The sequence below is a fragment of the Corylus avellana genome, chromosome 3 (assembly GCF_965113065.1).
Source record: "Corylus avellana chromosome 3, dhCorAvel1.hap1.2, whole genome shotgun sequence".
Lineage (NCBI taxonomy): Eukaryota > Viridiplantae > Streptophyta > Magnoliopsida > Fagales > Betulaceae > Corylus > Corylus avellana.
The window spans coordinates 35,598,566-35,613,247 of NC_142492.1; the positions used below are offsets into that span (position 1 = coordinate 35,598,566).

General features: G+C 34.9%; 1 protein-coding gene across 2 annotated transcripts; it reads right to left on the bottom strand.

Annotated features, from left to right (window-relative positions):
* Positions 1-8,789: 8,789 nt before the first annotated feature.
* Positions 8,790-13,047, bottom strand: LOC132176169 (protein ROOT INITIATION DEFECTIVE 3-like). 2 transcript variants are annotated; one of them, XM_059588302.2, is made up of 8 exons: positions 12,821-13,047; positions 11,844-11,957; positions 11,420-11,553; positions 11,188-11,332; positions 10,897-11,099; positions 10,320-10,441; positions 9,745-9,977; positions 8,790-9,287 (listed from the first exon to the last, which is right to left on the bottom strand). In XM_059588302.2, exons 1-8 carry the CDS (start codon positions 13,043-13,045, stop codon positions 9,039-9,041), a joined length of 1,425 nt encoding a protein of 474 aa, XP_059444285.2. In that variant the 5' UTR covers positions 13,046-13,047; the 3' UTR covers positions 8,790-9,038. The 2 variants fall into 2 exon arrangements, with proteins under 2 accessions (XP_059444285.2, XP_059444284.2); XM_059588301.2 differs by having other exon boundaries at positions 8,790-9,326.
* Positions 13,048-14,682: the final 1,635 nt, after the last annotated feature.

Here is a 14,682-nt window from a genome sequence, read left to right on the forward strand (position 1 = left end):
CGTGCCAAATATAAACTTATTGAAGTGTCAAAGTGACACGTCAAAATTTATTGACGTGTCACTTTGACACGTCAAGAAATATTTAAATATTAAGTTATTTAAATAAAATGTTTAAAAATTAAATTGAATTTAAATTTACTGTCATGTCAAATACTAACACGTCAGGAAATGCTGACGTGCTGAATCTAACATGTCAATAAATATTGACGTGCCATTTTTGGCACTTCAAAAAAAAATTTGTTGGCGCGTCAATAATTACTGACGTGGCAAAATTTGGTTACTGTTTGCCACGTCAGAAACCATCAGCTGTTTTGTAATGTTAACCCCAATCCGGTTAAGTTTTAGACTCTTCATAAGTGTTGTGGATTTTTTTTTTTCCTTTCCTTTTGGTTTCTTTTTGGAAACTTTTTTTTTTTTTTTTCCCACTATTACTGTTCATCTAAATCTTTGTAGCTTTTGTGAAAGTCTTTTTAGATGCTTCACTGGAGTATTCGTACTCCCAATGGTTATGTCTATTAGAATGCGCCGCGACAAGGGTTTTCTCGGATTGCATTCACAAATGTCTTTCATCTTCACCTTCTTTGAGGAGTTTGTAGTCTGTTTGGATTGGGTTAATCTGTCTATGCTGCTTAGCTTAGCTTTATGTGTCTGTCCTATAACTTTTTTATATTTTAATAGAATTCCGTTTAAAAACAAAACAAAAGTAGGGCTAAAAAGCTATTTAGCGGCGTTTCTTTTTCCTCGTTATGGGGAAATCGTACAATATATGTGCTCTCCAGCCCTTCTTCACCTTACACTTTAATGTCATATTTAAAATGCGACTATTGAGTAATATTGCTCATTACAGGGACCACTTGATCTATTTTACTGCTCCAATATATTAAATATATATATCATCATGGCTTTTGTGAAATAAGAAGAACCATTTCCACTAAGAAACATTGAATTAAAAATGCATGCCAAGTAGGGCTACTCCGCCGCAGTTGCTGGTTTTTGGACATTTTACTCTGTTTTTTTAGCTTGCTTTTAATTTCTGTAACGTTGTTGTGTTTTTATTATGTAACATGTTTGTATTGCTTTCCTTTAACCCCGATCCAGTTAGGTTTTAGACTCTTCATAAGTGTTGTGGAATTTTTTTTCCTTTCCTTTTGGTTTCTTTTTGAAAACATTTTTTCCACTCTTACTGTGCATCTAAATTTCTATTGCTTTTGTGAAAGTCTGTTTAGATGCTTCACTAGAGTATTCATACTCCCGGTGGTTATGTCTATCATATTGCGCCGCGGCAAGGGCTTTCTCGAACTATATTCACAAATGTCTTTCATCTTCACCTTCTTTGAAGAGTTAGTAGTCTATTTAGATTGAGTTAATCTGTCTAGGCTACTTAACTTTATGTGTCTATCCTTTAACTTTCTTATATTTTAATAAAATTCAGTTTGTTACCAAAAAAAAAAAAAAAAAAGTAGGGCTAAAAAGCTATTTAGCAGTGTTTCTTTTTCCTCGTTATTACTTATGGGGAAATCGTACAATATATATGCTGTCCAGCCCTTCTTCACCTTACACTACTTTAATGTCATATTTAAAATGCGACTATTGAGTGATATTGCTCATACAGGGACCACTTGATCTATTTTACTGCGCCAATATATTAAATATATAATTATATATACCTTCAACATGGCAACTTGTTCTGCTCAGAAAATTGAAAAAAAAAAAAAAAATGGCAACTTGCCTCATGCACGACAAGTTGATCAGATGCCTTTATCATCACTCCAGAAGTCGTATATATTGGCTATATATATACCAGGCATGCAGCTTCAAATCCGTAACATTAATAATGCACAGGGTCCAATCAAGCTCTATTATTCTCCTTCCCCACACACATGTAATTTGTCAGAACATCTAATTATTTATATCGTACTATGCTAAAAGCTTATAGTTTTTTTACCATTTTAATTTTAATGTCTAAATTTTTTATGGGATTCACTTGTTCCAACAAGCTTTGAACTACTCACTCACCTGAAACTTGTTGGAGATTCGAATCTGTTCTAAAATTTCTCATTCACATCAATTTTTGTCCAACATATATATATATACAACTTGTTGGAAACCAGAATTGTTTTTGTATCATGGCATATTGGCATGTTCTTGGTATATTCTGAATCCCAAACAGTGAATCTCATTAATTATTTTGTGATTATGAGGCCTGCCGGCACCAGAATATTCATATTTATATAAATACTATATTTCTAATCTAGTTGCTATTTTATTTTTAATCTTTGTTGTATTTGATCAGAAAATTCGTTGTTTAGATATGGAATAGACTAATGGACTATTTTTCTTCTCTTGTCAACTCTCCATTCATAAATTGACATCATTGATTCCAATCTAATGTCTAAGGTAGAAAAATGCTAAGTTTTCTTATGGTCTTAAGTGAATATTATTTTTTAAAACTCGGGTAAGAAAAATAATGGTCACTTTCTTTTGTACTTTTTTAGATAGAACTAGGAGAATACTAGGAGATTGAACACCTAGCATTCCTCTTTAAGGTATGTATCGGGTGCAATAATTCTTGTTTGGGCGATCAAAAGTAATTTGCCTAGTAGGATCATTACTAAGGATAATCCTACTACTCTTTTGGCCATGTGGATGGTTAGGCCAGAGCCACTCGTTGACCAAGGGGTGGTCTAGGCACCCGATTAAAACGTAAAAAGTTAAAAACAAACAAAAGGGTACCTCTCTTGGGTGTCACACGAGGGATAGTTGAGCCGCCCCCAAAGAACTTAAAACTTAAAAAATAGAAAGCTAGCAAACCAAAAATACCTCTCTTGAGTGGGTGAAAAGCAAGGTTTGCGTGTAAACATGGCGAAAAATGGCTTCAAACTGAGCCATAATCTCAATGCCTAATTAATCTCTCACAGAGAGAGCCTCTCTATATATATATATCTTCGCCGTGTGTCTGTGTCTCCAACAAACTCCCTAGCTAGGACATGCACAAGGCCACAAGGGGTTTACTAAACGCAATGGGCGACAACGTAGTTTAGCGTTTTCGTGGACAAGAGAATCAGCCACTTGTCGGGTTGGCAGATAATATCCACGTGCTTTACTGGCGTTTGATTAGATTCCGAGATATTCAATTATTCAAATGTTGATTCTAAAGATTTTGTCGACCGACGGGCCTATCAATCAAAATGATTATACATTAATTAACTTTATTTTTATGTCTAATTGGAAGTTGATTAATCCAATTAATGGACTGCATCGTCAAACGTGACTGCTTTATATTCTCTCCTAAGTTCAGGGAATTTGGCCTCACTCACTCCATCGATAAAGACAGTTTACCAATTGGGTTAATAAATGACACTCGTGATTATGATAATTTTATTCTTTAATTATTATTTCTTTTTCTTCCCTTTTTTTATATTAGAACTGATTTTGATTTTTTTTTTTTTTTTTAATGGGAGTCCACCTATATGGTATGATTGCTTGATTGATTTTGCCAGCAGTTGATTTTACTTAATAGTATATCTAATAGTATATTGATATACTATTAAGTACTAGAGAAGAATGTTAAGATCTTAGCTTCGAAACTCTTTTTTTCTCAATCTAGAAACTGGTAAGCCGTTTTTTAGGGTTGAGGGTCGCACCAAATGAAACCCCATCCCCAAAATTGCCTTTAAATAGCTCAGAAGTTTGGTATTTTACATCTTAATTAGGTCTCCCTCGAACATTCGTTTGCTGTTTATAAAATTTGATTGCATCATAAAATGAACATAACTTTTGTTATGGGTTTCGAAATTGCATATGTGACCTTATTCCATAAACCTCTTTTTGAGGCACAATCATGGTAAGCAGTCCAATATTTTTTTAGCGTCTTCTTAGGATTATAAAATCTAACAGTTTTCAGCGCTCTTCTACCATTGAGGAATCATACTTTAACATTTGCACTGTAATTGATTCGACAATCATTTTCCAATTTATCCTAATAATTTTTCTTTAATTAATTAGTACCAAACATTTTCATTGGGTTCAACAACAGTATCTTTGGTTTCGCTATTTAATCTATGCTTTTTGAAGTGAAGTGGTACAACTTACTCCATGTATGACTAATTTTTTTATGTGTCATAGTTTCCCCCATTCAAATTTTGATGTCCTCGTTAGGACCCATTTCATGTAGTGTTTTAATATCACATAATATTACTATGTTGCTTTGATAAAGACAAGTAATTTTGAAGTGCTTCTGTGTTAGACATTTACGTTTACCATTGTAAATTTTTTCAAGGGATATATTGTGCTCTCATTAACATGATTATTTTTACAATACAAATGTTCATAAAAAAAATATTAAAAAAAAAACTATGATAAGTGCTCGAGAGAATAGAGCAACCCTAACCCTAAATGGTGAATATTCTTTCAAAAAAAACATAATCTAACCTATAGTGGAAAACATATATTCTAATTCTAACACTAGGAAAACCGTAGGTACAATATGATGCTGTCCAGCATTGGTCCACCTCACACTTTATTGTCTTTTAATCTACACCTTACACTTTATTGTCAAATGCAGGTGTTGTGATCCAGTATTATCTTCAACATGGCAAGTTGTCCTATGCAGGACAACCTTAATTTGTAGCTAGCTAAGCCTCCCTTGAACGCTTCAAGATTGTCTGATATTGAACATTTTGTTGTAAAAGTAGCTCAATCCTCAATCCAGAAGAATTAGATCCCGGCCTTATATATTTTTTTTTGTTCGAAGAAGAGGAGCAGCCGAGGCTGTAACCTCTTGCTCTAGGGGTCCTTCTGTTGAGATCATGGGAGTTTTTTTGCTCGGAGAGGGAGAGTCCCTTTCACATACAGGGACAAGAAAAGGCTAAGAAATAATCCCAATTATAGCAAATCTTTATGCATCCAATCAAATATCTCTCTCTCTCTCTCTTGCATGGTTAGACTTTTGAAAAGCAAATTAGCAAATCATGAGTGATTCCACTAACACTAGCAGTACTGCATAAAGATTAGATTGGTATTGCAGGCCCCCCTTAAAGGACCTCCATGCATGGCTTTAGATTCTTCTTAAATATCATAGTATATACAATTTCCGGGTCACATCAAACTTTTTGGAGCATAACTTGCAGAAAAAACCAGAAATTGTTCTTGTATCATGGCATAACCACAATTATTAATATTGCTTTTATATCATGGCATGTCCTTTCAGTTGGATTATAGAAATCTCTTGAAATTGAAAGAAGTTTTAATTGCACGGGTGTGTCCGTACAATTAGGATTTTTATAAGTTGGATTTTATGTTCGTACAATTAGGATATATATTGTAACTTGAATTATTAATAATAAAATATAATTGTATTATTTGTGGACTTAAACATTTTGTTGAACCATGTAAATTTATATCTCGACTCTTTCTTTATTTCTTTTTTTAATTTTATATTATTTATCATTGTTATGCACAATAACAAGTTTTCAATAGAAAACACGTACATTCTCTATATAATTGTAAGAGACTTTCAATTCAACTCACTTCTCGAATAAAAGAGCCTACATGTCCGAGCAAATAAGTCCGGTTGAGAGTAGCTCTCACAAATGCCCATCAGCATACACCCGATGATCAGGATAATGCTCTAATCTTAATAGCCAGGATAACCAAGGGTGAAACCTGTCAATTAATTTGTGATTATGAGACCTGCCGACACTAGAACTCATATTAAATAATATATATATGTTGTATTTAGCCAGAAATTCGCTGTTGATAGTTGATGAACACTCGTCAACTCCCCCGATCATTCATGACATGAAGCGTAACAATTAAAAACAATTAAATAATAATTTAAAGTTGAAGCGGTGGGTTTAATTATATTATATTGACCAGATAGTCGGCTCAACCGCTGTCTGTCTCAACATGGTGGTGGGACAACATTTGCAGACAAGAAACGTCTCCTCTTGTTGACCCTTTTCCTTGCCGGTGCCCTCCAATCTCCATTCAGTCTCGTGGCTGTCGTGTCGCGGGACCATGTTCCCTTTCTCCCGTGCTCTTGGATGCCAAATCAGCCTTGAGTGGACGTGGGGCCTATTTGAGACTGATTTTTTTTGTTTTTTTATTAATTCTAATTTTAGAAAAGAAATTGAGTCGGCTTAAAAGAGAGATTATGATATTAGCTTGTTCCAGCAACGGATTCAACATCAGAGCTTAGAGCTTTATATCTTAGATTGTTTATAATTTTGTGAAATTCGAGCTTAGAGCTACTATCAACCACGTTGAGTTTCAGACCAAATCTCTCATCCGATTAGATGGCTAATACATTAGCATTTTGTCGAAAATGTTGCTAGAAAATTTGACACATGTTAATGATTTGACAAGAGACCTAGAGAGACTCACTTACATACATTGGACAAGAAATGTGTGGGACTTGAGAAAGATAAAGGAGAAGAGAAGTGTTGGGTGTGGCTGACAAAGAGTTTTGAGAAGATAAGATAAATGAATTGATTGATGAATTTGATACGATATAAAGTATAATTGTTTAAAAGCCACACCACATAGGCTTTCTTTCTCTTTTACCTTCTTATCCGACCTTTCTAGATCTCTCTTTCTGTCTCTGGTCAAAAAAGGGTTCACATTCTTCTTCATCACTACCATGATCACCAAGGAAAGATGGATAATGGATATGCAATCTTCTTCCATAATGCCAGATTAGTGAAAAACACCCCATCAAAAGTGATTGAAAATCACTACAAAACAACCCATTGCAATTTGCAGGAAAGATAAAGAGGAGAGAGATGTTTTTCTCTCAATGTTGATGATCCCAATCAATAATGCGACATCTTTTCTCCATCCTTTTGGCTTTTTTTCTCTTCTTCTCTTTCTCTGGTCAAAAGGGTTCACATTATTTTTCACTACCACCATCCTCATCATCAACAAGGAAATGATGGATAATGGATTTGCAATCTTCTTCCACAATACCAAAGCTAACTTTTCACTTCATTCATGAACAATACCCACTACAAAGCTTGTCCCCGACTGTTTTCTTCTTCTTCTTTTCTGATATTATAAGTCATAAGTGATAGAGTTAAGAGCACTACAAAAACCACTCATTCATGAACAATATCCACTACAAATTAATTGCTTGTCCTTTAGTGTTTTTTTTGATATCATAAGTCATAAGTGATAGAAAAGCACTACAAAAAACACTCATGCATGAACAATATGAACAATATCTTACACTTTTGATTCAATGATAATTTAAAAGTAATGTTAAATTTTAAGAAGACACGAGAGTAATGTACACCTATTATTACTCAAACTCGAGAGTAAAGGAGAAGAAAAGTTCAATCTCCTGAGTCCTGCACAGTCTCCTCCACTCCTTTGGTCTCCTTTTGAAGCAAGCAATGAGAGCTCAATAACATGGCTTTTGCTCTTTTTTTTTTTCCTTTTTTCCCCTCTCTTTTTCACTGCCATGATCTTCATCTTCAAATAAAGAATTTGGCCCGGAGTGATCGACCACCTCTGGAGGGTGGCCCGCAGCCGCCTCTAGTGGCAAGCGGGGATTTTTTTTTTTTTTTTTTTTTTTTAAAAAAAAAAACTAAACTAGAGAGTGGATCAGCTTTTTGGCGTGTTTACTTATAAATTTATTTTATACTTACCCTAAAAAATTAAGATGTTAAACTTGATGGAAAAATTTATTATTATTTCCCCTAGAGACGTAGCCTCAGGGAAGGGAATTAAGATCTTTTTAATTTTATTTAAAGTAGATAATATTCAGTAAGTTATAATAAAAAGGTATTTTTGTCTTCTAAAAAAGTAAAAAGATAAAAATACCTTTATATTATAACTAACAGAGCGTTATTCAGTTCATTTGAACTTGAGATGATCTATTACCTTAAGGAGGAGCCGAAAGACACAAATTTGACCTATACTGACCAGGCTGAGAAATTATACATGAAAAGTGTGTGGTATCAAATTCAAAAGTGTGGTGCTTTTCAAAAATATTATATATATATATTTTGTAAGAATAAAATATATTTCTGGTTCACGGGGATTGTCTCTTGCCTGTTTGACAAGAAAGGTTAGATCAGTCACGAATTCATGTCATTGTCAATTGCCTATGCATCATTAAATAATTGGTCTATTTTAAAATAAAAAACAAAATTTTAAAATAATTAAAAAAGAAAAAAGAAAAAAGAGTTGCCTCTCAAGTCTCAGTGAAGGACGGCTCAGTAAAGTTGGGTCGGCCTTTCCTTGTCAAAAGAGCGTCAATTGGCTGGTGGAGGGCAGTTGAGAATGGCGGCCTATTAGTCTATAATTAACCATGGGAATCGGTTTACTGAATACTAATAAAAAAATGGTCAATTTTAAGATGAAATAATAAGATTTTTTTTTTTTTTTTTTTTTGAAAAAAAGAGGATATTTAGAAAGAAAAAAAAGCTGGTAAATGGGTCCAACATGCTACTGTTTTCAGTTGCAGATATGAACCTGAGAGAGGAGCTTGCTTCTGCAGGCTGAAGTTAAATTTAAGATGCAAGAGATAGTGGACACTGATTCCCCAACCCCATGGAATCATCTTTAGATAGCATAAGGGTCAAGGGTTTTACTAAATCAATATCCATGACCGTTTAGGGCTTTTAATCAATGATTGGACCCTTAATGTCTTAGTGTTATGTATGAGTAGTAGAATTAAGTTATTGAATACTAACAGGTGAGAGAAGCTGCAAAAAGAGAAAGGCTATTATAGATTACTTATGATAGGGTAGGCCTTTGTGAACGTTAAATTCAAAAGCGTGGTGAAATATTACGATCTTAAGGGTTAATGGTTTAACCAAATTAATATTCAACAGTTTTAAAACTTTTGGATCAATGGTTATAGGCCCTAATAAGACCTTCATGTAGACCTAATCCTCCATCTTCTCTTACAAGGCCTCTTTCAGCCAGCTGTTTGCTTGTTTTGTGAAATGATTCTGCCAATAGGACTTCTACTTTATTACCATAAAAAAGAAGATAAAAGAAGAAGAATAAAAAAGAAGTATCTAAACAAGAAATTAAGTTGAGGATTGTGGTTCCTCCTCCCCCTGTAGTAGTGGACTCTCAATCTTCAGCATTTTTCTTTTTCTAGATGAGGGGGTGTCAATCTCAGTAGGCCATAATAATCTGCACTGCATCAAGTCAAGCAAACGTGACTGCAAATGCTTATTCATCTCCATCACGTGCTTTGTCATTCTTGTGGCCCAAATCCGATTCTCTATGCTAGTTTCCACCTTCATTTGCATTGCTGCTGGAGTTCCATCTTTCTGCCCATATTCCAAGACAGAGAAAGAGAATCTTGGCAACTGCTTGTGCATATACCATAGCATTATTAAATGGAAATTCTAAAGCATAACATTGAATCAACTAAGATTTGGATATGACTCTATTCTCTTATATTTCATTGTTAGGATTTAAAGTCGGTGCATGTAATAGTGTATATGATGTCACTTTTTAAAAAAATCTAAATAACTTGGCATTATGCACACGGTTAGATGCACTAACTTTAGATCCTGTCCATAAAATGAAATGGAGAGGATCCTCCCTACTGTGATTCTGCAGTAAGCAGTCATTAGACAGACACCATATAATTAGGCAAAGCGACTCATTAGTCTTCTTCACAGATAAGGTTCTAAACTTATCTCTATGTGACCCTTTAACAGTTTGTGCATGAGTCAACAATTGCATGCCGTTCAAGAGAGAGAGAGAGAGAGAGAGAGAGACCTGGAAATCAGATATATGCTGGTTCAATGAATCAGTACTTCGGAAATCAAGGGAAATCTGCTTTTCTTTAAGGGAACAGCATGAGGAAGGGAGAGTAATTTTTTCCTTGGATGAGCTGGCTGGCTGAGGGTACTTGTCAAGCATAGAAACTTGGAGCTGGTTTGAAACTCTCTGATGGTTTGATACAGAAAGCAGTGAGGACTGCGGAATCACTGTCATATTAGTTACTGCCCCTGCTTATACATGAAAACAACAATCTTGATGATGTGAAATTGGAGATTGTATTAGAAGATATGTATGATATCTTATGCTTGTATATATATGTATTTTATCAAATGAATCAATTCAAATTTGGGTTTTATATATAGACGTTTGCATGTAGTTTTGTCTCTCACATGCAACTCTCTTATATGATGGGGCAAATGGGTGAGAAATCTACTTGGTTAGTAATAAATACAGAGCAAACAAAGGAAAATTGAAAATTACTTCTTATGTTGTTTGGAAAATACAAAACCCAAGTGAAGAGCAAGCTCTCTCCAGAAAAAAGAAATAAAAGACAAAATAATTACACTTACCTTTTCGATGGTTGAATTTCCGGATGATCACCCAATTGACTACATCCCACATGCAGATGGTGCAGTCCTCAGATGCAGATATCAGGCCTGATTCACTGAAGGCCAATGCAGTTATGGCTCCACTGCATGGATGATGGGAATTTAAAATGATTATACTGCACAAATATTTTAATAAAAGTCTCTACAAATTAGCCAAGAAAAATAAAGAGGATCACAGTTTAACACCCAATGGTCATTGCATCTCTCTGCCTATGTGTGTGAGTATTTATCTAAAATCTGCAGTATTTGCAGTGAAGTTTCCAAATATGGGTTTCAAAGCCAACGAACCTAGTTAAGTAAAAAGCTAACAGGAGCCAATTTGTCACTGATTCAATCTCCATGGAAATTTTAATGCCAAATCAACATAAAAATCTGTTTGCCAATCAACAAAGGTATTATACTATAATCAGGAATGATGCTAACTCATATAAAAGAGAGTCAAAGTGATCGCTAGGTTTTTCAACAATTTATTACTGTGACAGAAGGAGATTCAATCTCCAATATTGAGTAACAGGAAACTTCAAGCACCATACATTACTTGTGTTCTTTTAGCACAACTGGTTGGGCTTGTGCAACAAAGAAAGGGTCCTCTAATAGTCCAATATCAAGCCTGTTGACAAAAATTCTTCCATCCACACTTCCACAGAACAAGAGCTGCTCCCCTGGATCAAGAACAATTGCAGTTATCGCCACTGGATAAACTTGAGTTTGTATAAGCCTTCCTGAGACAAAGTCCCAAACCTACGAGATATGGAATATTATCCATTATAGTAAGAAGAAATTTCAAAGATATAGATACTAGGAATATGATACTACATAGTTTCTTCACCTTGCATGTGCCATCAAGGGAGCTTGATACTAGAACTGAACTTGAGCTGCCTGATGTGTTTAACAGACCAGTAACAGAGGATCTATGCTCTGATGAATAATGCAACAAAGAAGGCAAGCTTCCAGAATCTGCCGTGTCTAGCAAACTTCCATCAAATAAATTAGAACAATGCATCATTACAAAGGTTTTAAATCTAATTTTAGTGTCAACAGAAAAGGAATTCACCATTTACCTAATTACAGACCACACACAGATCATACCATCATTTGACCCAGAAATTAGAAGAGAATCATCATTAGAAAACAGCAAGCAATTCAAAGATTTGTCATGAGCTTGCCACGTCTTGAGCAATCTTCCGCTAGCAATCTGTGGATTACCTCAACCATATAAGAATCTAAGGAGGGACAGTGTTTAGTACCTCTTATCCCACAATGAAGTGGACTCATTCATTGCACCAAAAACAACAAAAATTAAGAAATATGGAATCTAAGGGCAACATAATATATCTAGATATCACAATATGCAGATCACTATGCAGTTGCTGAGCTTAAATATCCATGTAAAGGAATTGATATTGTGAACTAGCTAGGTTTTTGACTTCTCATTTACCAGGAGAGAACATATTTTTATACGAATAGGCAATTTGATAAACTAACCTCCCAAAGATAAGCATTTCCAGAAAGTGCCCCTCCAGCAAGATATATGCCATCCTTTGTGCAAGAAAGCGGCACAATGGCCTCCACCGGATAACTCCGAAGAGGCAGTTGAGGCTGAAGATTAGAAAATTTGAGTGAACCAAGCAATTTTCCCACTATAAAACAGAGTTTTAAAGGCAAGATGCACAAAAACCTTCAGTTGGTTATTCTTTAGTTTCTCTCTTTCTCACTTGAGGTTTCAAATTGAATTACAAATATGGAAGATTGTAAAATACAAGTCCAGCCAGAACTTAAATGAAAAACTTCAGACTGACAGATAAATCTCTAGCAAATCCAAACAGGTTAACTGTTTGCCTCGATGTAATGATGCATTTTCTCATTGGAAATGGATAGTAAGTCTCAACTAAGCCATGCCTTTTCTTTTTTTCTTTTTTTCTTGGCAAAAATGTTATACTTACAACTCTTTTACAACTTGTTGGCACGTGTCGGCACGTGATTGGAGGGTGTTAAATTTTTTTCTAGTGTTTGATGTAGCTTCAATCACATGCCAAGACTTTGCCAACAACTTGTAAAAAAATGGTTAACTGGGAAGACCAAAACTTCAAGCATATCGGAAAGCGTATAAGTATTTGCAGAATAAAAGTACAGAAAAAGAGAATTAAAATAACCCATTTTAGAGATCAATTCCTACTTCCAATTACCCTAATAAGTAATCTACAACATGAATACGGATCGATTTACAGCAAGAATAATTCACATACATTGGTGATTTCAGTTTCAGATTGATCATTCACCAAAATATGAAACTGAATGCGATTGATTAGATAAAAACCGACCATAAATTCCAACTGGATTGGATTACATGCATAAGAACTGAATAAATTCATATTGGAAGGCTAATGATCAATCTGTGAGAAAAGGATACAATTTTACTAGAAAAATAAAAAAACCCAATTAATGATCAGATGGGAATTTACCTTATTCAATGCCCAGATGAAGATGGCTCCTCCACCAACAGACCCATGTCTGTGAATCTGGGAAGCTACAAGGAACTGCTTTCTCAGGCATAATAACCCATGAGAAGGGGAAGCGCAGGTTGGAATGTGGAGGAGATGATCCCCTGTGTCCACATCCCATATTGTTATGCCTATTCCCAAGCTCTTGTCGCTGCAAACCACCAAAGCGTCCCCACCCTTGCCCATCTCTCTCTGCATGTGTATCTGTGCTTAAAGAGTGATATTATATATATATATAATTATAGGATTTGTGAAGCTCTGCAGGCAAATGGCTTGCTTTGGAGACGTGCATGGCCTGAAGGACGCATGGCATGCTAGATTTGTGAAAAGGGACAAAGGTTGTTGAAGAATTTTGCACCTTTTTTATGATCACCTGCCCATTTCAGCACCAAATATGGGTCGGCTTTTTGCAAGTGTGCTACATGCAAATCAACCATGACCTGTCAACTATGAATGGTGTCGTGACACGTCATAGCTACCGGGTTCAGGAGACAAACTTTTCTTTCTTTTTATTTATTTATTTTTATTTTGGAGAACAAAAACTCCGAAACTACTTGTGTTTAGAAGACTTTTTCAAATTCTAAAAACTCTTAATTTCACATTTTCAACTTTTAATTTGATTCAATTTATCTTATTCCATTAGTTTTTGCTATTAAACCCTAACGGAAAATCCTAAAAAACCCAAATTACCCTTCTATTTTCCTTTTAATTATTTTAAAATAGTTTGAGTCTCCAAAGGGTAGCTCAGTCGGTTGAAAATCACGCCTTATGAAGCGGTGATTACTAGTTCAAATCTCTCTTCCCTCCTCTTGTGTGGACATGTCAAAAAAAAAAAAAAAACACAATTTCACATTTCGAACTTTTAATTTGATGCAATTTATCTCATTCTATTAGTTTTTGCCGTTAAACCCTAACGGAAAACCCTAAAAAACCCAAATTATCCTTCTATTTTCCTTTATTCTATTTTAAAATAGTTTGAGTCCCCAAGGGATAGCTCAATCGACTGGGGACCGCATCTTATGAAGCAGTGGTTACTACTTCGAATCTTTCTTCTCCCTCTTGTGTGGACATGTAAAAAAAAAAAAAAATCAAATAATAATTAAGTTAACAAATAGTAAAAAAAAAAAAAAAATGATCAACATTGTCTTTTATTTATTTTTCTTTCTCCCACTTTTTTTTTTCTTCTTCTTCAACCGAGATTTTTTTTTCCTGGATTTCTTCCTCTCTTTTTTTCTTCTTGGTTTCACCCGGAAAGGTTTCTTTTCATTCAAATAATCACACCAGAGAAAATCTCTGAAATATACGAAGTAAATGAGGGCATGAATCAAGACATATATATATATATATATATGGATGATGGATCTTTCCATGCTATCTGAAAATCTGGGATCAGATCCCCTCCGATTACTCAAAAAATGAGTTTTTCATTTTTTGAAATCTTAGCTGTCAAAAGTATCTACAGGTCTAAGGTATACCACGTTTCCACCTGTATTAAAACTCAAAAACAAATACAACCACACTTGATTATATCAAATTTGAATTAAAAAATTTATTTATTTATTTTTTTAAAATACAAGAGGAAAAGCTACCCTATGGGGCGGCTCGCCGCCACCGCTGCCCATCCAATGGGTGGCACATTGCCACTCCCAACAGATGTGGGGGTGGCGCGCAGCCATCCCAGATGGGTGGCGGTGGTGGCGAGCCACTCTACTGGGGTGGCTTCTTCTCTCTTTTTTTTTTTTTTTTTTTTTGGGAAAATTACAGTTTATTTCCCAAAGTTGACAACATTTTTCAATTCGAACACCAAAGTTTCAATTTTTGCA